This window comes from Elephas maximus, chromosome 1 (genome assembly GCF_024166365.1).
Source record: "Elephas maximus indicus isolate mEleMax1 chromosome 1, mEleMax1 primary haplotype, whole genome shotgun sequence".
Lineage (NCBI taxonomy): Eukaryota > Metazoa > Chordata > Mammalia > Proboscidea > Elephantidae > Elephas > Elephas maximus.
The window spans coordinates 221,504,849-221,527,764 of NC_064819.1; the positions used below are offsets into that span (position 1 = coordinate 221,504,849).

Consider the following 22,916-nt stretch of genomic DNA (forward strand, 5'->3'; position numbering starts at 1 on the left):
GGCTTCTTTTAGCACGGAGTCTGCGTGTCCATTTGGGCAGGGCCAGCATTGGTGGACTCAGCAGTGTCTTTCTTGCTGGGACAGACCCCCGATTGCACCTGTCCACAGAGCTTTCCCAGTTTCGAAGGCGGATCTTCGTTCCTGTATATGCTCAAGTGGCTGAATGTAGTAGTTTGACTCACCCTTGGGGCCTTTTCACACATGTGTGTTTTGAAATAATCATTAGCACAGCCATTAACAGGAGGCCCAGTCACTCATCTCGCTCTGCATGGCTACCAACAAAACATTAGTCTTTTATTTAAAAAAAGAAAAAAAAGTCTTTATTTTTCAGAGGAGTTTTAGATTTATAGAAAAATTGTACAGGAGGTACCCCTGCCTTCCCCGCTCCTCGCACATTTTCTCCCGTTATTAACATCTTCCATCCCTGTGGTACGTGTGTTACGTTGAACCAATACTGAGGCATTATTATGAACTGAAGTGAGTAGCTTACGTTAGGGTTCACTCTGTGTGCTGAACAGCCCTAGGGTTTTGATAAATGCATAATGTCATATGTTCACCATTACAGTATCATGCAGAATAGTTTTGATGCCCTAAAAATGCCCTGTGCTCCACCTGTTCACCCCTTCTGCCACCCCCAGCCCCCTGGAAACCACTGATCTTGTTCCTATCTATAATTTTGCCTTTTCCAGAATGCCATGTAGTTGGACTCGTACAGTATGTAGCTTTTTTCTGCTGGTTTCTTTCACTTAGCAATATGCGTTTAAGATTTTCCCATCAAAATGATGGTCCTTTAGAGGCCACATTGCAGTGGGCCTGTTTACTACCCGCAGGCCTCTGCACAGGATTCACAGCTTCCTTTCCACACCTGCCATCTCTTCCAAGTAGCATTTCCACATCATCTTGTCTGTCTTCTTCTTCTTCTTCTAGCACCTGTCAATCCTGACCACGTTTGGCCGTAGCTGACTTAGGAGACTTCCCCAGATCCAAACTCACAGCTGTCGACTTGATTCTGACTCACAGCAACCCTATAGAACAGAGTAGAACCGCCCCGTAGGATTTCCAAGGAATGGCTGGTGGGTTCGAACTGCTGACCTTTTGGTTAGCAACCAAGCTCTTGACCACTGTGCCACCAGGGGAACTGGAAGATGTCTGGACTTGGTGTCTGTGTTTAGGAAATCTCCCACAGCGATGACCCCGGATTACCCCTGGAAGTACTCAGTCATGAATAGTGAGTTGAGAGGTCTGGTCAGTGTAGGTGAAGGTGTCTTCTCTCCAAGAACTGGGCTGTAGCGGGCTTCGAACCCACGGTGCCTTGGTGGCACACTGGCGTAACATGAGTATTTCCAGCCCAAGAGAATTCAGCTTGGCCTTAAGCAGTTCCACTAATGAGGTGGGTATGAACCACCTTCTACCAGAACTCTGAATCAGTGGGCACTGGAACACAGCCAGGTGTGGCTTCCTAGAGACAGGCTGGACTGCCATCACCTCTTGCCCTGCTTGGGTGACACCAGACCCTTTCTTTAAGGACACACCTTATTCCATCCCTATACCTTTATCTCTTGCCAGTAGCCCCAAACCAATTTGAGCTTATTGATGTGTTGCCTCATCCCTGTGCTTGAGCCTCCTAGGCCCACCTGAATGAGAATGAAGAGTCCCTTTTTCTGTTGTACTTCCTAATGTCCGTACCTGCCGGCTGCCTCACAACATGCTTGGAAGCGGTTCATTTCCTTGGTATTCACCTCCCTCTGGGACGTTGATCTATGTGCTGCCACAGGGGAGTTTGCGACCTCGAAGGGAGGCTCTGCTGTAACTCAGCACAGTGGTCCTGAGGGCAGGGCTGTGCGTCTGCCATAGCCAAAGCTTTCAGGAGGCCCTGGTTGTCCTCATTGATGCTATGGCGGGAAGGTTGGCCTTGCCATCTTTATGAACTGTCATAGCTGTCACTGATTTTCACAGTACCTTATTAGGAACAGTTGGTGGTGTTCTTGTCGTTTTGGCATTGTTAATGACCAGCTGTGCACATTTAGTGCTGATATGCAAAGTATGATTTTCCAGAAAGCGCTGCATCTAGGCATTTTTGCTTACATTTTTCTTTTTTCTCTTTCATTTTTCCTTTTTATCCTTATGATTTTGAACAAGTTGGTAATGTGTTAGGTCTTTACTTGCAATTTTTAATCACGAGATGTGAAAGATTCCCTGGAAGAGACAAATTATGTTGAACTTTTTTTTTAAGGGGCGTCAACTGATCATATGCCCTGGGGTCACTTGGCACACACCAAGGTGACATTACTGTGTGTTGAGTTTATACTATGTGTCTGGGCACAGCCATGCCAGCTTTTTATCAATTTTATGTTATAAATACACAACCCTGAGAACTGGACAGTAGTTCCCACTGTATAGTCATGGGGAATAAGGGTTAGGAGGATGAGTTATCTCACCCAGCTCACACAGCTTGTAAGTGGCAGAGAAGGAAATGAACCTGGGCTGCTCACTCCAAATGCCAAACTCTGGGCACATCCCACATGGGCCCAACCAAGGGGTCTCTTCCTGAGCAGCCTGGGGCACCTGGGGGAAGGTAGAGGGTTTGGTCGCTTGATTCCCAGTCTATGCCAGGTTCTCTCCGACTCCCAAAAGGAAGTTTTTTTTATCCCAGAAGGAAGCGGCCTCACGAAGGATTTAAGACCAAGGGCGGGACACGTGACACCATTGCTGCCCACTCTGACGCATTTTTAAAAATTTTTAACCATTGTCTGGTGAGCTGATTGTCTTTCCAGAGATAACCAGTTGCTAAATGTAGGGTTTTAGGAAGGGGAGAGACTTGGGGGCTGGAGGCCTTCCAATCCCACCTGGCCCGAGGTATAGGTCATGCCTGGGCAAGCCCTCAGAGGGGAAACAACCTACACGATGGGTGTGAAGAACGGGTGTCAGACGTAGGAAGCAGCTCCTTGTTTGGTCCCATGTTGTCCTGCCGCTTGCCCTTATGGTTCCTCCATGACTTAGTCAGCCGCTAGGTAGCCTTGTCTCATTTCTCTAACTGGGGACCCATGCCCAAGTCCCCCTCCTCACGGCAGGTGTCTGCACCGCCATCACCCACAGCCACCATCTGCACAAACCTGCTGCGCCTGTATGGTAGGTGTGCCTTTGACACCTGCCAGCTTACAAAATGCTTTGGCCTTAGCGGATCTCATTAGCTGTGGAGCTTCTGGTATCAGTCTGCTCTTTGAGGTTTGGATTAGCAGTGACCCAGATAAGAGCTTGTTTGTAAGAACGGAATATATATTTTGCTGCTGCCCTAGTCTGAGTCAGCTATTCCCAGGTTATTTCTATGGCCTCTCTGCTTACACCCTTGCCTCCCTGTGTCTGTTCTTCACAAAGGAGCCAGGGTGATGCCTAAAAGATAGTTCAGATCACGGCATTTCCCCTCAACCCCAATGGTCCTTCTCTCATTCAGGGTGCAGACGGAGTCTTCACCAGGGCCTCTGAGTTTCCACTACTTTGTTCTCTCCATCCCCTGTCCCTTACCTCCCCATCCCCCTACTCCACCATAGTGACCTTGAGCCCCTGGCAGCCTCCCAAACACACCTTGGCACTTGCTGTTCCTTCCCTGATGTTCTTTCCCAGACATTGACCTGGCTTTCTCCCTCACCTCCTTCAAATCTTTTACTCAGACATCCTCTCTCACTGAGCCCCCTGCCCTGACTGTCCTTTATAAAATTCCAACCCTCCTCCTCCCTGTTCCTCTCCTCTGCTTAGTTTTTCTCCAAAATATCTATCACCTTTTGCTACACTATATATGGCACTCTCCCCCCACGTATCTGTCAGTTTGTCTTACTGCGGGGGCTTGCGTGTTGCTGCGATGCTGGAAGCTGTGCCAGTGGTATTCAAATACCAGCAGGGTCACCCATGGGGGACAGGTTTCAGCTGAGCTTCCAGACTAAGACAGACTAGGAAGAAGGACCCAGCAGTCTACTTCTGAAAAGACTTATCCAGTGAAAACCTTATGAATAGCAGCGAAACACTGGAGAAGGACATCATGCTTGGTAAAGTAGAGGGCGAGTGAAAAAGAGAAAGACCCTCAACAAGATGGACTGCCACAGTGGTTGCAACAATGGGCTCAAGCACAACAACAATTGTGAGATATCGCAGGATCGGGCAGTGTTTTGATCTGTTGTACGTGGGGTCACTAAAAGTCAGAACCGACTCGACAGCACCTAAGAACATCATGTTGTACTTACTAGTTTGTTGCCTGTATTGCCCTGTCAGGGTCTAATCTCCATGAGGGAAAGTATTTCTGCTCGGTGTTATTCAGTCTTTGCCCCGGCATCTACCTGGCAGGTAGTAGGAGCTCAGTGTGACTCGCGTTGCTTGGGTTTGGCTGATGCTCTTAGACCCTGATACTGCTGTGGTTGTTAGCTGCTGCCCAGTGGGCTGCCTTCCCCTGGTGACCCCATGCACAACGGAATGAAACTGCCTGGCCTTGCACCATCCCTGTGACTGGCTGTGGATTGGACCATTGTGATCCACAGAGTTTTCATTTTTGGAAGGAGACCACCAGGCCTTTCTTCCTAGTCTATCTTAAGCTGGAAACTCTGCTGGAATCTATTCAGCATCATAGCAACATGCAAACGTCCACTGACAGAGGGTGGTGGCTGCACTTGAGGTGCATTGGCTGGGAATCGAACCCATGTCTCCCGCATGGGAGGTGAGAATTGTATCATTGAACCATTGATACCTCCCATAGACCCTGATGTAGACAAGCTGGTATTCATTTTACATTGTTGACTTTGAGAGCAGCAGTTCTCAAGTGGGTTGCTGTGATACATGGATGTGTGACAAGTAGTTTGTTAATTAATAATAGTGAACATCCTGAATAAAGTTTGTGAACTGTTATCTAAAATCATGTCACTCTTGCTCACTTGTACCACATGTGCTTTCTTCAGTAGGAGAGGGGTGGCGTTATGTCCAGGGTGGTGCGTGCCCTGTGACTTGTCTCCTCTCTGCTGCAGCTGTCATTGGTATCTGCCTTGTTTTCCAGAAATGTCCCCATCCGTGTGTTGGGGCGATGGGGGGGCGGTGTGGGAAAAGGTTGGTCAAGACCTTCTCCCCTAGTGGTGAGAACAATGACTTCTCTTAACCTCCTGTTGCTGTCGAGTCAAATCCGATTTAAAATATCCCTTTGCTTCATCACAGAATGGAGTTTGGTCAGGCTATTTTGATTTTTTTAAATGGGGAGCTGGGGTGGGGTTACTCTTTGGCTCTGAGCAAGTTTCAGCCGTTGGAGGTTGTTTACCTTTTAAAACAGATGTATTTTGTAGAAATAATTGCAAAATAAGGTAATAATAGCAAAAAAGAGGAGGACCCTCAATGAGATGGATTGACACAGTGGCTGCAACCATGAGCTCAAACATAGCAACAATTGTGAGGATGGTGCAGGACCAGGCAGTGCTTGGTTCTATTGTACATGGGGTCGCTATGAGTCAGAACCGACTTGACAGCTCCTAACAATAACAGTAGTAATAGGGTATACTAAGTTGAATTGTGTCGCCCCCTAAAAATTCATATCCACCCAGACCCTCAGAATATAACCTCATAGGGCCTTTGCAGATGTCACTTTAGTTGAGATGAGATCATACTGGACTAGGGTGGGCCCTAAGTCCAGTGAGAAAAGGTAGGAGGAGTGATGCAGCTACAAGCCAAGGAGCACCTCAGAGGCCACCAAAAGCTGGAGGAGGCAAGAAGGATTCTTTCCTAGAGCCTCCAGAGAGAGCATGGGCCTGCTGCCACCCTGATTTTGGACTTTCAGCTTTCTGACCTTGGAGAGAACAAATTTCGGTTGTTTTAAGCCCCCCAGTTTGTAGTTCTTTGTTCCGGCAGCGGTGGGAAACTAACGCACACGAGCGCATGCTGTGCCGGAACTGAAATGCCACACGTTTATTTCATTTTAGTTCCTGTTAAGGCCTCATTGGAGGCCATCCTACCCTAACCCCATTAAATGACCCCGCCCATCTACGTAGCCCTCAAGCACTGAGCCCTGTGTCTATTGTTAATTAGAATTGTCCTCCACTCCTCTCTTCCAGGTTCTTCAAGCTTCAGTTTCCCTTTTTTGTCACTTTCTGGCAGGGGCGAATTAACCAGTAAGCACTGTGTGTGCTGGCTTACAGAGAGCAACGTGCACACGGGCTTAATTGTGCTTACCTACCAATCTGTAGTGCAGAATTTCCCAAAGATGTGGTGAAAATGTGCACTACAGATTAGTAAGTAAGCACTATTGAGCCTTACTTATTGGATAATACGTCCCTGCTTCCTGGCATCCCAGGAATCCTTCCTCAGTCTTGATTTTAGTATTGTATGCCCTCTGGCCTTCATGAACCACAACTACAGATGGCTTTCTTTGGTTTCTTTCCTTGTTTCATTGGAGTGCATCGTCCTTAAATGGGAAGTAAATATATTAAGATATAAGACCTGACGTGTCTTAAAATATCTGTTCTCTAACCCTTGATTGACAGTTTGGGGTGATAGAGGCATCAAGGCTGGGACTCACTCCCCCCGGGATTTTGGATTCATCATTCCCTTAGCTTCCAGCTATTGGTGTTGCTGTTGAGAAGCTGGGTGACATCTATTTTTCTCTCCTTCTATCTGTGACCCATTTGCTTCTGAAAGCTTCCAGAATCTTCCCTTCATTTCTGATGTTTGGATATTTCACAGTGATATGCCTAAGGGTAGACTGGAACCCTTTAAAACCAAAAGCAAACCCATTGCCATCGAGTCGATTCCAACTCATAGCAACCCTATAGGACAGAGTAGAACTGCCCCATGAGGTTTCCAAGGAGTGCCTGGTGGATTTGAACTGCTGACCTTTTGGTTAGCAGCCGAACTCTTAACCATTACACCACCAGGGTTTCTAGACCCATTATTAAGTGAAAAAAGTTTCTCACAGGTGCCAGGGCTGATTTAGATTTTTAACGTTATAATATTTAAATATACACCACCTTGTCGTTAGCACCAAGTAAGTAGTACGTATTTAAAATAATATTATAATGGTGAACATCCAAATCAGGTATAAACTCCTTATGATTATGGTTCTTCCAATTATCAAATCAAATCGAAGTAGCAAATTAAGCATAAACTGCACAAACAACAAAAATCAAATGCACAGCACCAGTTCGCTGTGATGGCTGATTTCATTGCTTTTGCAGTAGCCATGAGCTATGGGGAAACCCCGGTGGTGTAGTGGTTAAGTGCTGTGGCTGTTAACCAAGAGATTGGCAGTTCAAATCCGCCAGGTGCCCCTTGGAAACTCTATGTGGCAGTTCTACTCTGTCCTATAGGGTCGCTATGAGTCAGAATTGACTCGATGGCAGTGGGTTTTGGTTTTTGGTTTTTATGAGCTACAGAGTCAGCAGCTCCCCATCTTTGAGTGACGTCCTCTGTTTCACTCGGTGTGAACACTAAGCCTGCCCTTTGTCCTGTTTTCTCATTAGCCCGTGATGATTAACAGAAGTCCCCTTGATGCCAGTATGTAAGCCCAGAACTAAGCCTGGTGTGACTTGGTTATGCGATGGTCATCCAGATGGTTCTCCCAGCATGTTTGCTTACAGACAGTTTTTTTGGATTGTCATCAAAGTGAAAACATGAAATTTAAATATTTTCATAGAGAGCTCACATAATCCCGAGGATTCCATTTGCCTCAATTCTTTCTCTCTTTTTCCTGTGTCCTTTTCCCCCAGCAGGTTCAGAGAAAGGCGAGGTAGCAGAGATTCGCGTGTTCCCCAGGTGAATGTTCCGAAAGGTCCTGATAGGCTGATGTTTGCCAGTCCCCTGCCCTGCCTCCTGCCACCCAGCTGCCACGATTGCCCCAGTCCTTCCATCCTCTGGTACTTTGCCATCCTCCTTTGAGATGGAGATTGCTGAGGACCGCGTCACTTTCAGGAGCTGTTAAGCCCTGTATCCCAGAGCTTGAAAACCTAATCCAGTTTCAGGCCAAGTTTTAGCTTGAGTGTTCCTGCTCACCCCTTCACAGTGGTGGATAGGGGTGGCCATTTATATTTTTTAAAAGGTGGCATAACACTTGACAGGATTCACAGGATGTATTTTCCAGCTAACTAGAAGAGAGAGAGGGAGAGTGTGTGTGTGTGCATGTGTGTGTGAGTTGAGTGTGTGTGTGTTTTCACTGTAGGTCCTGCTGGGTTGGACTCTGCTTTGGTTGTGTTCCTGCATCCTGCATTACCCAGCTCTCCACCATTGCAGACCTGGTTGCAGGTGGCAGGTTCTGGCTGCACGTGGCTGTGTCTCTGTGACTAACCCAGCTGTGTGTACCTATATGGTGGCAGCAGGGACCCTGCTTCTGCTTAAGAGAGGGATGGGGAAGGGGATAGCTGGAGATAGCTTAAGTCTGGACCGCTTATTGCTTCGTGAAATGTCTTCAGGATCCTGGGTGTGCTTTCTATCGTTGTCATCTTTCTCTCTCAGCCAACATCCAATTCTTCTCCACATTCCGTTTTTCCCTCCCTATCCATCACATTTAAAAAAATTTTTCTTTTCATTCTAGCCACAGCTCGCGTTCAAGCCCTGTTACCGCTCCCTGAATGAGTGTACCCAGCCTCAGCAGCCTCCCTGCCTCCTCCGTTTGTCTGGGCCCTGCAGCCCAGCTACCTCTCCTGTCATTCACAGCCTTCGCTCCCCGGCCCCTGTGGCTGCCATCTCTGCAGGCTAAGGTGACTGGCAGCCTGTGGGTTGATGGATTTCGTGGGCCTCTACACTTGTTGGAATTGACTCAACAGCACACAATAACAACGATATTTTAAGGAATCGTTAGACAACTTTTAGAAATTGGGGTATTTTTGCATTAAAAAAACCTATATTTTGAGCTTTTCCAAAGACCTTGAAATATCTGGCAGCACTGAGCACATATTGCTAACAGGTGACAGTGGGCAGGCATGGAGTGCTTGCTGCCTGCTGCCACCTGTTAGCAATATGTGCCCCAAACACACATTGGGGCATGTTTTTTCCAGTTTGCCACACTCCCCACTACTCCTTATAGCACACCCACCTGTTCTCATTTCTGTTACCTGTCTGGTCTCCATAAACCCCCAAAACCAAACCTACTGCCATCGAGTCAATTCCTGTTCTGACTCATAATGATTCTATAGCGTAGAACTGCCTATAGCGTTTTCAAGGAGCGGCTGGTGGATTCAAACTGCTGACCTTTTGGTTAGCAGCCAAATGCTTAACCACTGCACCACCAGGGCTCCTAGTCTCATTATGCATTGATATTTTTAGCCCAGAGCTGTCTGACTCCCAGGCCAAGGACCTTTCCAGCCCTGCATTTTGGCCTCCTGTGTACCATTTGCCCCTTATGGATACTCTCTCCCTGTTTAAACCCTGCCCAAGTCTTCCTTGTCCTTCCACAAGGCCAGTTATATGCTTCTCCTCTGTGGCACCCTCCATTCTGCCCCAGGTGGCTGTTTTTGCCCTCCTTGGGTTCCTAACACACTGGGGCTTGCGGCTCTCACTGGATGTCCTCGTATGTTGTTTTGTTTGCTGGAGCGTGCTTAGACAGAGAGCCCCTCCAGGGCAGGGCTCACAGTGTCTGACACACAGTGAGTTTTCAGCACATAGCGGGTTCTCAACAGATGCGTGACCAGCGCGGTGCGTAGACATGATCCAGGGCCTCGTTCTGTGGGTATCGCAGGAGGACCTCTGACTAATGTGGGGATGTGTTAGGTGGTGATTTACTCCAGGGACCATGAAGACGGCTTTCACTTCTTGTCAGCAGAGCTGGTGCTTGGGGGTGGATATTTACTGTGGGAAAACACTGAAACACAACTAAAGTCTGGTAAACCACAGTGGGCTGTGGGTGTACCCATTCCCTTGTTTGAGATATGACATCTTACCAAAGCTGTTTACTGAGGCTGCTCTTAAGACAGACATACAAAAGACAGAGCTAAGTAGAACTTCAACTGAATTTAGAATACGTCGACACTCCTCATTAAAATGATTACATCCCGAGTAGATACAGGAGTCTGTATTTGATACTCATGACGACCCTATGTGTGACAGAGTAGAACTGCTCCATAGGGTTTCCAAGGAGCGCCTGGTAGATTCAAATTGCGGACCCTTTGGTTAACAGCCGAGATCTTAACCACTGCACCACCAGGGTTAGTAGTCAAGTGCAAACCATTTGCACCACCTCACCATGAGTGGGAATTACTGGATGGCAATGGGTTTGGTGGTTTTGGTACTCAATACTAGATACAGTCTTTACTTTATAAGACTCTCCCACGTCGACCTCCACTTCCCACTTCTCTCTGTCCTTCTCACCCAGGATTTGCTTCTGCGTCATCGGCATTTACTCCACATTCCCACCTGTACGCTGAACCTGGAGTCCTATACATTGTGCAATCATAGGCCTTAGGTTCACCGAACAATAAAGGGGGCCTGAGGCCTGCATCCTGGTGGGGGCCCTTGAGACCTTAAACATAGCCCTGTGCTTGTGAGTTCACCTTCTGTGATAGGTTATAGCAGCCCCCAGCAGCCTCTTAAACCGGTAATGTGAGCAGGAGGAGAAGGGGAAAGAATGGTCTTCTAAGTGTGGGTGGGGGTAACAAGAAGAATCATAGGTTGGTAGAAAGTGCCTGAGTCTAATGATTGTTATAATTAGTCAGCAAATACTTGGTTTACATCAGCTTTCTCTCTTGGGAAACTGAGCTCAGAGTTACCCAGCCACATCCCCTTGGGTAATGGTGGTGGTGGTAGTTGCCATTTGTATCAGCTCCGACTCATGGCAACCTTATGAATAACAGAAGGAACGTTGCCCAGTCCTGTGTTACCTTCATGATTGTTCGTAAGTTTGAGCCCATTGATGTGGCCCCTGTATATTCTGAGTACCTTCCAACCTAGGGGGTTCACCTTTTAGCACTATATCGGACAATTTCTCTTGTGATCCATAGGGTTTTCACTGGCTGATTTTTGGAAGTAGATTGCCAGACATTTCTTCCTAGTTTGTCTTAGTCTAGAAGCTCTGCTGAAACCACCTGTACAGCATGGGTGACCCTGCTGGTATGTGAAATACTGGTGGCATGGCTTCCAGCATCACAGCCACACACAAGGCTACCAGAGTACCGTAAACCAACAGACAAGTGGTGGTAGGTAATGGTAATGACGTCGAGAGGCTGCGTATTATCTTCACTCGTGTCGAATTCCTTAGAGAGGCAAAGGTGCTTTGCTTCCCAGCTTCTGGGCTAGTGAGTGAGTGAAACCTAAAGTGACCCTGTCCCGTAGAACCTTCTGTGATGATGTTCTGTGTCTGCACTGCCCAGTGCAGTAGCCACTCGCCCCCTACGGCTATTGAGCCCTTGAAATGTGGTTAGTGCCACTGAGGAACTGAATTCTTTATTTAATTTTCATGAGTTTAGATTTAAATGCTGCACATGGCTACCATGTTGGACAGCACAGATCTTGAGGGCTGGGGAAAATGGGTCAGACGCAGCACTTGAAGGCAAGCCCATGCAATCCTAAGGAGAGCAAGCACTGAGGATGCCTCCCGTGTGGGTGGCAGTCCGGACGGCTGCACAAGCCACAGCCCGTTGTGCCGTACTTGGCAGGGTATCACCGCTGCGTGGGTGATGTCTGCAGGGACACCCATTGCTGCGCTGTTCTTGGAGGATGTTATTCACTTACTGTTCTTTTATTTCCTGTAAGAATAGCAGTTGCTGAGCTCCCCTTAGCTGTGTGATTCCTCCAGAAGTTTCTGTATCCTGCATCCTCTGCTCGATGAGCTATTCCATTAAACCATGACATCAGTGTATGCTGTGTGCCCACGTGAAGTGTGAATACTGAACCCAAATGACTGTTGTTTTTATTGGGGTGGGGGCAGAAAAGAGGGAGGCTGTATAGATTGCCACACAGATTGAAACTTCTGGGTTTATTGGTTTTGCTTGGCTTTTCTTGAATACAGTCAGCCGAAACTGGCTCTGGGTGTTTTGACCTTATATGGTCGTTCTTAAAGCGGCTAGTGCAATGGACACTGTTGAATTAATCACAGGCATCCTTGCCAGAACAGCAGTATTTGCTCGGCTCTTCTTCACAGCCCTTTTGCTATCGCTTTAACCATTCATTGGCCCGATGGGGGACCCTGGGTGATTTATCTGCACTGTGGCTTCCTACCAGCGGTTAACTGCTTTGTAATCTGGTGAGTTTCTCCGTTGGTGGTTTAGTCCCCACTGGTCCCTTTGCCATGGAAAGCCTGGCAAACCCTCGAAAGCTACACAGCTGTCTACCTATGGCTCGTTTAAACAACCCTCCTCCCTCACCAGTGTTTCTTCCACTGTGATTTTAAATATACACAAAATCAGGAGGTTGGGCACAGGTCACGCTGGAGGTCAGGGGTGGCAGCCAGGGAGGCTGGTGCCCAGAGAGGGAGGCGGCCCACACTTCTGCTTTGGGTTCCTGTGCTCTGACAACAGAGTAGCCACAGATTCCTCTTGGCGTCCTCTTCCCTGACAGAGCCCCATCTGTCCCCACATCCCTGCCTTCCGTTGTTGTGGTTGTTCGCTACTGTCGAGTCAGCCCTGTATGGAGACCCCAAGCACATCAGGATTGGACCATTGTGATTCACAGGGTTGTCACTGGCTGATTTTCAGAAGCAGATCACCAGGCCTTTCTTAAGCTCCTCTGAAACCTGTTCAGCCTCACAGCAATACGTAACCCTCACTGGCAGATGGGTGGTGGCTACACATGAGGCGATAATTCTTCCACTGAGGCACCACTGCCTTCTGCCCTGCCCATGGTGGGCTTAAAAAATGGCATCTCATTTTAAGCAGCTGCTCTGTCCCAGTCTGAGAGTCATCCTGGCTGGGTACAAGCACAGGATGGACTCTGGTGAAGGATGAAAAAGCCACAGGCCCAGAAACATCTACTGGGAGGGCAGGGCGCCTCCATTCATTCCGGATGCAGGCTGAGCTCCTAGGGCATGTCAGGCACCCACAGATATTTGCTGGCCAGACGCCCATCCCACCCCTGTACAGCTTTCCTGACATCTCAGAGGCCAGGTGATTATGTTTTAATTCCGCGCCACACCCCCCCATCACTATCGTCCAGAGCTCAGGTGGTGCAGTTGTTAAGAGCTATGGCTGCTAACCAAAAGATTGGCAGTTCGAATCCACCAGTTGCTCCTTGGAAACTCTATGGGGCAGCTGTGCTCTGTCCTATAGGATTGCTATGAGTCAGAATCAAATCAACCACAATTTTTTTTTTTTTAATCACTATTGTCCAGTAAGAAGCACTGGTTTCTAGTTCTGAGGTCATTAGAATTTTCTAAGGAGATAATCCTTTTCATCTTTCGTTCATATTATTATTTTTTTTTTAAAGAGATTTTGACCCTAGTAAGAATTATACTTCTGTTTTATCTGAGCTTTTCAGTATGGATCGTATCTCTTCCAGTATAGAAATAACAATCAGTGCTCAGAAGTGTTAACTCTGGGCCTGGTACTATTCTAAGAAATTGATATCAATTCACTAACTTAATCCCAACATCAACCTTATGAAGTAGTTATTTCCTTTCCCATTTTTATAGATGAGGAAACTGAGGCCAGAGAGGTTAAGAAACTTGCCCAGAGTCACACAGCGAGTTAGCAGCAGAGCTGGCCTTTGACCCAGGATGTCCCCGGCTCCAGAGCTCTTGCTCCTGGCAGTAGAAAGGTGGTCGTCCTTTAGCCTTATCCTGGTTGAAGCAATAAAACTTCCGATTTCTATAGTATCAGCTCCTGTTAATAGGTGAATAAATGATCACTAAGTACCAATGTGAAAATTATGTTGAGGAATATAAAACCTTGCAGATGAGACCTAAAATATTCACTTTGGTAAATGCTGGTTTTGAAGAGAGTTATATATGCTTAACACCTGAGCAAAAGGAGCTAAACAGAAATTCTCCACAGAAGCAGGCATAAACCACTACCTGTTGCTGTCAAGTTCTGACTCATTATTATGGGGTCTTAGGAGAGGGTTGTTTCTGGAATGATTCCTGCCCAAGGAGGACCTGCCCACAGGAGCAAGTGTTCCTCAGGGTCAGGGTAGTGTGTCATATTTCCCAGGTTTGTGGTGGGGCAGGAAAAAAAAAAAAAAAAGATTGAGAGCTGTTACCTTAATAAATGAACGTAACTAGAAAGGAGATACTCAGGAAACCAGGCTTGCACAGGGAGACCAGACAGTGAGAGCTTCTGCAGACCAGTGAAGACAACGCCTCTCCCTCTGTTTCACAGACACCCCTCAGCCATTCCTTGTGGCTAGGAGGAGCTGGGGTGCAGGTGGCTCCTAATGGAAAGATCAGGTCTTTAAACCCATTTGTTCTGGGTTCGAACCCCTGCTGACAATTTTCGTTTCTAACAGGTTCCCAGGCAATGCTAGTGCTGCTGCTTAGGGACCAATTCTGAGAACCACTAGCAGAGTGGTGGTTCTCAAAATGTGTCATACGTAAGAATTACCTGGGGATCTTGTTAAAATGTAGATTCTGATTCAGTGTATCTGGGGTGGAAACGCAAATTCTCAGCAGGAGTTTGAACCAGAATGAACTGGTTTGAAGCCCTGGGAAAGATAAATGCAAAATTTCAGGACTCTCTTCAATACTGCTTTAATTTGACATTTAAAGTCCTGTTCTGAGAGGTAGAGAGAAGACTCAGATGACAGAGGAGGTGAGAGGTAGCAAAGACCTACTTCGTACTGGAAGTAGAAATTCCCAATTAGTGCAGTTTTTCACCCAACTCCAGTTAGATTTTCTCACTCGCTTTTCTGTACTGGGTATGTTTGGTTGCAGGAATAGAAAGCTGAACTCAAAGTGGCTGAAACAATAAAACGGTTGCTGTCAAATCGATTCCGATTTATGGCGACCGCATGTGTGTCAGAGTAGAACTGTACTCCGTAGGGTTTTCAATGGTTGTGACGTTTTTGGAGTAGATTGCCAGGCCTCTCTTCTGAGGCACTTCAGAGTGGACTGGAACCTTCAGCCTTTTGGTTAGCAGAAAATTGCATTAACCTTTTGCATCACCCAGGGACTCCTGCTGAAACAGTAAAAGGGAATCACTGGCTCACAGGCAGGGTGGGCTTCAGGGTGGTTTCACTCAGTGGCTCGATACTGTTATCAAGAGCCCTGTGTTCATATTTCTCCCTGCTCTGCCCACCATGGGGTCAGACTTATCCTAAACTTTGCTTCTCTTAGTGGTTGGAAGGTGGCTGCCAGGGCTTTGTTCTTCCTTAGCCAGCTCTCAGTTCAGGGCAGAGGTTCTTCTGATGAAAGACCTTCTTTTCCTGAAGCTCCCCGCCCCCTGGCTTCAGGTGGCTCTCGTGCCCTCTCTGGCATCAGTGCCTGATGGGGCGATGCTGATGCCCAGGCCTGAGCCGAGTGCTCTGCCTCAGGAGTCCCGTGGTGGGATTGGTTTTCCCCAGACCCAGGGCTGTGAGGAGAGATGTGGGCCCCAAATAAACAGCTGGGTCGTTACCAACTGCATATCTCACTGCTCTTCCCATAATCTGCCAGTGCTCCTTTCTATACTCACAAGTCAGTTTTCTGCTAAAAAGTAGAAATTATTTTTTACTACTGTTGTCACTTAAATCTCGTTTGCTCCTCCTTCCCTGTCTCCCTTCTGCTCCCTCTTTTCTCCTTTCTCCTGCCTCCTTCTTTTCCTTCCTTCTGCCATTTTTCTCCTCTTGCCTTCCCTCTTCTCCCCTCTTTGTCTTTTCCTCTTATCCCCCCTTTCTCTCTCCCCTCTTCCCCCTAGTCCATCCTTCCCCCCAACTTACTCTGCCCCACCAACCAAACCCACCGCCGGCAAGTCCGTCCTCGCTCTTAGCTACCCCACAGAGTTTCTAAGGCCGTGATATCTTTCTCCCATGGAGCCACTGGAGGTTTTGAACCACCGACTTCCATTAGCAGTTGAGTGCTTTAAGCACTGTGCCACCGGGGATCCTTCTTTACTCTGTCATCCCCCTTCAGTTGATGATCCAGGCATTTATTTAACTCATCTAAGTTAGTTTTTAAATTAGTTCAGTACAATTTACTTTCTCACTAATAAAATACCTTCTTGCCTCCTCCCCAGGAAGAAGAAATGCCAGAAGTAGAAATTGACATTGACGATCTTCTTGATGCAGACAGTGAAGAGGAGAGAGCTGTAAAATTACAGGTAAGCAGCCTCCAAAATCTACAACCTTCTGACAAGCAATGCTTGCGTACACTTGGGTCTCTGGAGCTTGGCGTGAGTGGATTCTGCCCTGCGGCCGAGTCAGCTCAGGGCCCAGGCACTGGCCGCTCACGGAGGAGAGCACTGAGGTGCTGAGTATACATTCATAACGGTCCCTGGTGATAAGGCAGTTCTTGACTCCTGTCAGTTGTCAGAACACCATACGAACATGGGTTTCTCCAGCCTCTCTTGGGAGAGACAGCTGGTTCTGCCCCCAAAGACCCGTTTACCAGTTGTGGATTGTATCATTCATGAAATTAAGTTTTAGATCAGCTTGCTTAGAGCATAATTCTATTTAATAAACTATTTTCTACTCACCTTATAGCATTCTAGTACGATGGACATTGAGATGTCTCATGTTTCCTTAGTCTAGAGTAGTGAAGTAATACCCTTTCCAGAGGAGGTCAAATCCATAATTTTTAAAATCTGCAGTTGGGAGTTTCTAAAATTAGTTGACCTTTGACCTGCTGCTATCCTTAGCGTTCACCGATGATACTGTTAATGGCAGTTGGCTATCACCAGTGGCAAATAAATCAGTAAAAGCTATCAAAAGGCACGTTTTAATGTATGAGTATGTTTAATGTGTTAATGATTACTGGTGTCCCTGGAGTGGTGAACACTTAGTTTACTGATTTTTTGTGTGTGTGGTAGGATTATCTGGGAGACAATAGTAACCTAGTTATAAAACAATAAGATAAAACAGGCAGTAGTTCTGTAGAAAGGAGCCCTGGTGGTGTAGCGGTTAAGCCCTCAGCAGCTAACCGAATGCTAGAAGTTTGAACCCACCAGTCACTCCACAGGAGAAAGATGTGGCAGTCTGCTTTCATGAAGATTACAGCCTAGGAAACCCTATGGGGCAGCTCTACCCTGTCCTGTAGGGTCACTATGAGTTGGAATCAACTTGACGGCAATGGTTTTATTTTATTTTTTAGTTCTGTAGGAAATACAGTGACAGAAAAAGCTTTGTTAAAATTTAGAACTTGAAAGAGGCTTCGGCTGTCCTCAGGTCATGGTGCCCTGATTCTGAGGTGAGAACACAGAGGCTTGCAGAGGCTGTGTCACAGCTGGAGCGTGGCCGAACCCTGGCCAGACCCCCCTCACCACGGCCAGCATAATTGTCACCACTTCTCACATACTGTTGAAACTTTAGGTTAATATTAACCAAGTTGGCAGCTAAAAGGAAAGATGTGTGTGTGTGTGTGCGCGCGTGCACACACGTGCATGAAGAGGGGGTAAAAAGTCACTGACCAGATGGGTGGGCTTGAAACCATTTGGATCCCTCTAGGTTGCATTCAGAAATGCTGGTGGCATAATGGTTAAGAGCTATGGTTGCTAACCAAAAGGTTGGCAGTTTGAATCCACCAGGTGTTCCTTGGAAATTCTATCGGGCTGTTCTGTTCTGTCCCATAAGGTCGCTATGAGTTGGAATCGACTCAACAGCAACAGGTTTGGTTTTAGGTTTTTGGTAGGTTGCGTTCAGTTAATAAAAAGAAAATCGGAGTGGTGGGGCTGAGCACTGTGGAAGGCTGTCCTCAGTGTGAGCTTATGGAGCCAGCTAGTCCCTATCTCCCCGCAAACAACAACCTAAGTCAGACCAAAACCAAGCCAGTTGTCGTCTAGTGGACTCTGACTCATGGTGACCCCATGTGTGTCAGAGTAGAAGTGTGCTCTGTGGGGTATCCAATGGCTGTGATCTTTTGAAAGTAGATTGCCAGGCCTTTCTTTTTATTCTGGGTGGACTCGAACCGTCAGCCTTTCAGTTAGCAGCTGAGCACATTAAACTGTTTGCACCACGTGAGGACTCCTACAACCTAACAGAGACTCTGATAGCTCCCATCTTGCCTTAACATAGGCCCTTTTTTTTTTTAATCCGTGAGATATTCATAACCTGATTGACAAAGGTGAGATTTAGTCTTCAGTGCTATGGTAATACAAAAATATAAATCTCCTATTAAAAAAAAATTTTTTGTGGTAGGTTGCGTGTGTGTGTGTGTGTATGCATGTTCTGAAGAACAAGGCATTCCTTCATATTAAAGATACAACTTTTTATATGTTCAAATGACCGACTGGTACTAGAATAAAAAAGTGTGATTCTAGATAGTCAATAAGAAACCATGATTTACCATGTTTAAAATAATACTATAAGGATGAAATGATTTTTAGTTTCATTTTAAAAATTATGTTTAATTTTAACTAATGAAACCATCCTTCTCTGTATTTAATCTTAGGAAGCTCTTGTAGACTGCTACAAACCAACAGAGGTAAACAAATCTTTTTCTAAATGTCATGTTTGAATTTGTTCTTTATTAAATCATTTGGTCTATTTTTAAAGCTAAACCACAATAAGTGGGCTTGATTATGTGTACTCTAAGTAAATTATTAGTCGTAACTGCGTATGTTTGAATGGTACTAATTTCATTATTTCTAAGCCTAACCATGTTTGGTTCAGGAAGACTAAAGCCTAACGGGATAGGGTGTGTCGCTTGCTTTTATATCAAAGCCAAACCTCAAAGGTAATTGTAAAAGGATTTGGAATTCTTTTAGTAAAAGTTTTATTTAAGTTTATACCTGGATAATACATTTTAAAAAGCTTAAAGCTGGTTCTTTCTTTCAATAGAATTAGCTTTATTGGGAGAAGAAATTTTATACTTTGTTTGGATATTTATCAAATGTGTGGAAAGCAATGAATATCACTCTGATTAGACCAAAGCATTTACCGTAGACTCTAATGACTGAAAGCACAAACTGTGTAGAATTCAGGTTTTGATTGAAAATAAAAATATTAGCAAAAGAAGTATTTTCCATGGGTGTTGGTGATAAATCAGAGAAAATAGACATTCCCTCATATCCTTGGGAGTCTATTTATAACATCAAAGCATTAGTGGGAGGACTTCTGAATTTTAAGCGGCGTAATTACAAAATGAGAGGGAAACGTGTTTTTATGGAATGTGAAGTTTCGGTGACTGAGCTGTTCACGGTCATTTGGTTTGAGGCTAGTTACTCATTTGAGCTTTAGTCTTACATTCTCCATTTTTCCCCTACGTTGCTTATACCTTGTAGTCATAGAGATTTTTAATATTAATGTCTTATCCCACCTTTCAGTCCTCCTTAGAGGTATATATTTTATATTAATGTTATATTTATATTATTTATATATTATGCAGCACTTTTAGCTGTTTCTCTGCTAGTTACCGTAGTATTTCTAAGTATACTTTTATGATTTCCTTCCCTCCACCCCCTCAACAAAGTTATGTAACAGTATTTTGTTAAATCAGTAGTTGACGTTTATAATATTATGATTTAAACAAATACTTTTGAATCCTGAACCAAACAGTGAAATATGGCAGTAACTCCTTTCTTGTATTGTTGTTGTTTTTGTTCGGTGCCATCAGGTCAGTTCTGGCTCATAGCCACCTTATGTAAAAAAAAAAAAAAGAACGGAACAAAACGCTGCCCAGTCCTGCACCCTCCTCACAATCGCTGCTATGTTGGAAAAGGCCTTTATTTTTCTGGAGTTGATGACTACCTTGTTTTTCGTTTTGTCTAGTACCTATTGCTATTCTTTGTTGAACTCCCCAGTATCTTGTCAAACAATATATATTGTCGGTATATTTCCTGTATGCTCAAACATACCATATCAAGCTGAAAGAACTGAAGAAAAAACTCAAGCCTTGAGTTGCAATAGTGAAGGATTCTACGGGGAACATATTAAATGACAAAGGAAGCATCAAAAGAAGATGGAAGGAATACACAGAATCTCTCTACCAAAAATAATTGGTCGATGTTCAACCATTTCAGGAGGTAGCGTATAATCAGAAACCAATGGTACTGAAGGAAGAAGTCCAAGCTGCACTGAAGACATTGGTAAAAAAAAAAAAAAAAACAAAGCTCTGGGAATTGATGGAATACCAGTTGAGATGTTTCAACAAATGGAAGCAGCTCTGGAAGTGCTCACTTGTTTATGCCAAGAAATTTAAAAGATAGCTACCTGGCCAAATGACTGGAAGAGATGTGTATTTATGCCTATTCCAAATAAGGTGATCCAACCGAATGCGGAAATTATTGAACAATATCATTAACTTTGGAAACCCTGGTGGCATAGTGGTTAAGTGCTATGGCTGCTAACCAAGAGGTTGGCAGCTCGAATCCACGAGGTGCTCCTTGGAAACTCTATGGGGCAGTTCTACTCTGTCCTATAGGGTCGCTATGAGTTGGAATCGACTCAATGGCAGTGGGTTTGGTTTGGGTTTGGGTATCATTAATATTACATACAAGTAAAATTTTGCTGAAGATCATTAAAAAACAGCTGCAGCAGTATATCGACAGGGAACTGTCAGAAATTCAGGCTAGATTCAGAAGAGGATGTGGAACCATGGATATCATAGGTGATGTGAGATGGATCCTGGTTGAAAGCAGAGAATATCAGAAAGATGTTTACCTGTGCTTTATTGGTTATGCAAAAGCACTGGACTGTGTGGATCATAACAAATTATGAATAATGTTGTGAAAAATGGGAATTCCAGAACACGAAACTGTGCTCATGAGAAATATGTACATGGATCAAGAGGCAGTCATTCGAAGAGAACTAGGGAGTACTGATTGGTTTAAAGTCAGGAAAGGTGTGCATCAGGGTTGTATTCTTTCACCATACTTATTTAATCTGTATGCTGAGCAAATAATCTGAGAAGCTGCACAATATGAAGAAGAATGGGGCATCAGGATTGGAGGAAGACTCATTAACAACTTTCCACATGCAGATGATTCAACCTTGCTCGCTGAAAGTGAAGACGACATGAAGCACTTACTAATGAAGATCAAAGACCACAGCCTTCAGTATGGATTACACCTCAACATAAACAAAAATCTCACAACTGGACCAATAAGCAACATCATGATAAACAGAAAAAAAGATAGAAGTTGTCAAGGATTTCATTTTACTTGGATCCACAATCAACACCCATGGAAGCAGCAGTCAAGAAATCAAAAGACGCGTTGTGTTGGGCAAATCTGCCACAAAAGACCTGTTTAAGGTGTTGAAAAGCAAAGATGTCACCTTGAAGACTAAGGTGCACCTGACCGAAGCCATGGTGTTTTCAATTGCCTCATGTGCATGCAAAAGCTGGACAATGAATAAGGAAGACTGGAGAGGAACTGACGCTTTTATTGTAGTATTGGCGAAGAATATTGAATATAGTATGGACGGCTGAAAGAACGAACAAATCTGTCTTGGAAGAAGTACAACCAGTGTGCTCCTTAGAAGCAAGGATGGCAAAACTGCATCTCACATACTTTAGACATATTAACAGGAAGGGTTAGTCCCTGGAGAAGGACATTATGCTTGGTAAAGTAGAGGGTCAGCGAAAAAGAGGAAGACCCTCAACAAGATGGATTGACACAGTGACTGCAACAGTGGGCTCAAGCATAACAATGATTGTAAGCGTGGCACAGGACCAGGCAGTGTTTCGTTCTGTTGTACACAGGGTCACCATAAGTCGGAGCTGACTTGACAGCACCTAACAACAACAAATACAGATTGAATAAGTATGGTGGAAGGATATAACCCTGACACACACCTTTCCTGATTTTAGACCATGTATCATCCCCTTGTTCTGTTCAAACAACTGGCTCTCAGTCTATATACCTCCAGAACACTTAATTGTGCTCCTGTGGAGCCTGTATACAGCCCAAGAGGAACTTAATATATGTCAGGCATCAATTAATCACATTACACCAATTAACTTATTTCATCTTGACAATGACATGAGGTTAATACTGCTGTTATCAGATAATTAAAGCATAGAAAGACTGTATAATTTGCCAAAGTTCAGACAGTTAATAAGTGGAGAAGTCCACATAGGTTTGAAAGCACATAGTGTAAACTTGGCCGCGTAGTAGGTCCTTAACATGTTTGTTGAACCTGATTCTATATGAGGAAATGCTCCATTACATTTGTTGTTGTTTTTAGTTGCTGTTGAGCCAGTTCTAACTCAGGAAATGTTAATATGCAAAAAGCCCAAATTCATCAATAACAATATTCTTGAATTATTAAATATGAAGAAGAGTAGACTTTAAATAATTTGCCGATTATCCAAGGAGTCCCAGGGTGGTGCAAATGGTTAACAAGCTGGGATGCCATCCAAAAGTTTGGAGGTTCAAGTCCACCCAGCAGTGCCTTCAAAGAAAGGCCTGGTGATCTACTTCAACACATCAGCCACTGAAAACTTTGATGTGCACGGAGTCTCCATGAGTTGGAGTAGACTCAGTGGCACTGGCGGGGGTGGTTAGTGGTGCTAATTACCCAGAAGTGATCATGTTTTTGGTGTGTCACCTTCTGTCATATACTTTGGGTCCATGGTGTTACCATCTGTGGGTTGCAGGTTAATAAGGAAAGGACTTGTGCTTCCCCTTTCCCATTTTTATTCATATTCCAAAACCGTGGACTCTTGACATCTGTGTTTTTTCTGATTTGAACCCTGCAAAACACAGTAGCCTTAGCTAATATAATTGTGGTGACCACACTAATGTGTTAGTAATTGCAAAGAATGGTGTTTTAATTTTTTTCCCCTGTTGAATAAATTTTTTCCCCAGTTACCATTTCTGATAGAGCTGATGTTAAAATAGGGCTCACTTAAGGGTGGAAAAAAGGATAGTTCCTTCTACATAATGCAAGAAGAAAAGGAATAATTT

At 45.1% G+C, this 22,916-nt stretch overlaps 1 protein-coding gene across 2 annotated transcripts in view; it reads left to right on the forward strand.

Annotated features, from left to right (window-relative positions):
* The window catches only part of PPP1R14C (protein phosphatase 1 regulatory inhibitor subunit 14C), a 104,265-nt gene that overhangs the window by 62,576 nt on the left and 18,773 nt on the right, over positions 1–22,916 (forward strand). The window contains exons 2-3 of one of the 2 annotated variants that reach the window (XM_049903466.1): positions 16,089–16,172; positions 18,458–18,490. In XM_049903466.1, the coding sequence (XP_049759423.1) occupies positions 16,089–16,172; positions 18,458–18,490 (117 nt within the window). The remainder of the gene's footprint in view (positions 1–16,088; positions 16,173–18,457; positions 18,491–22,916) is intronic. The other variant, XM_049903472.1, reaches the window with a different exon arrangement.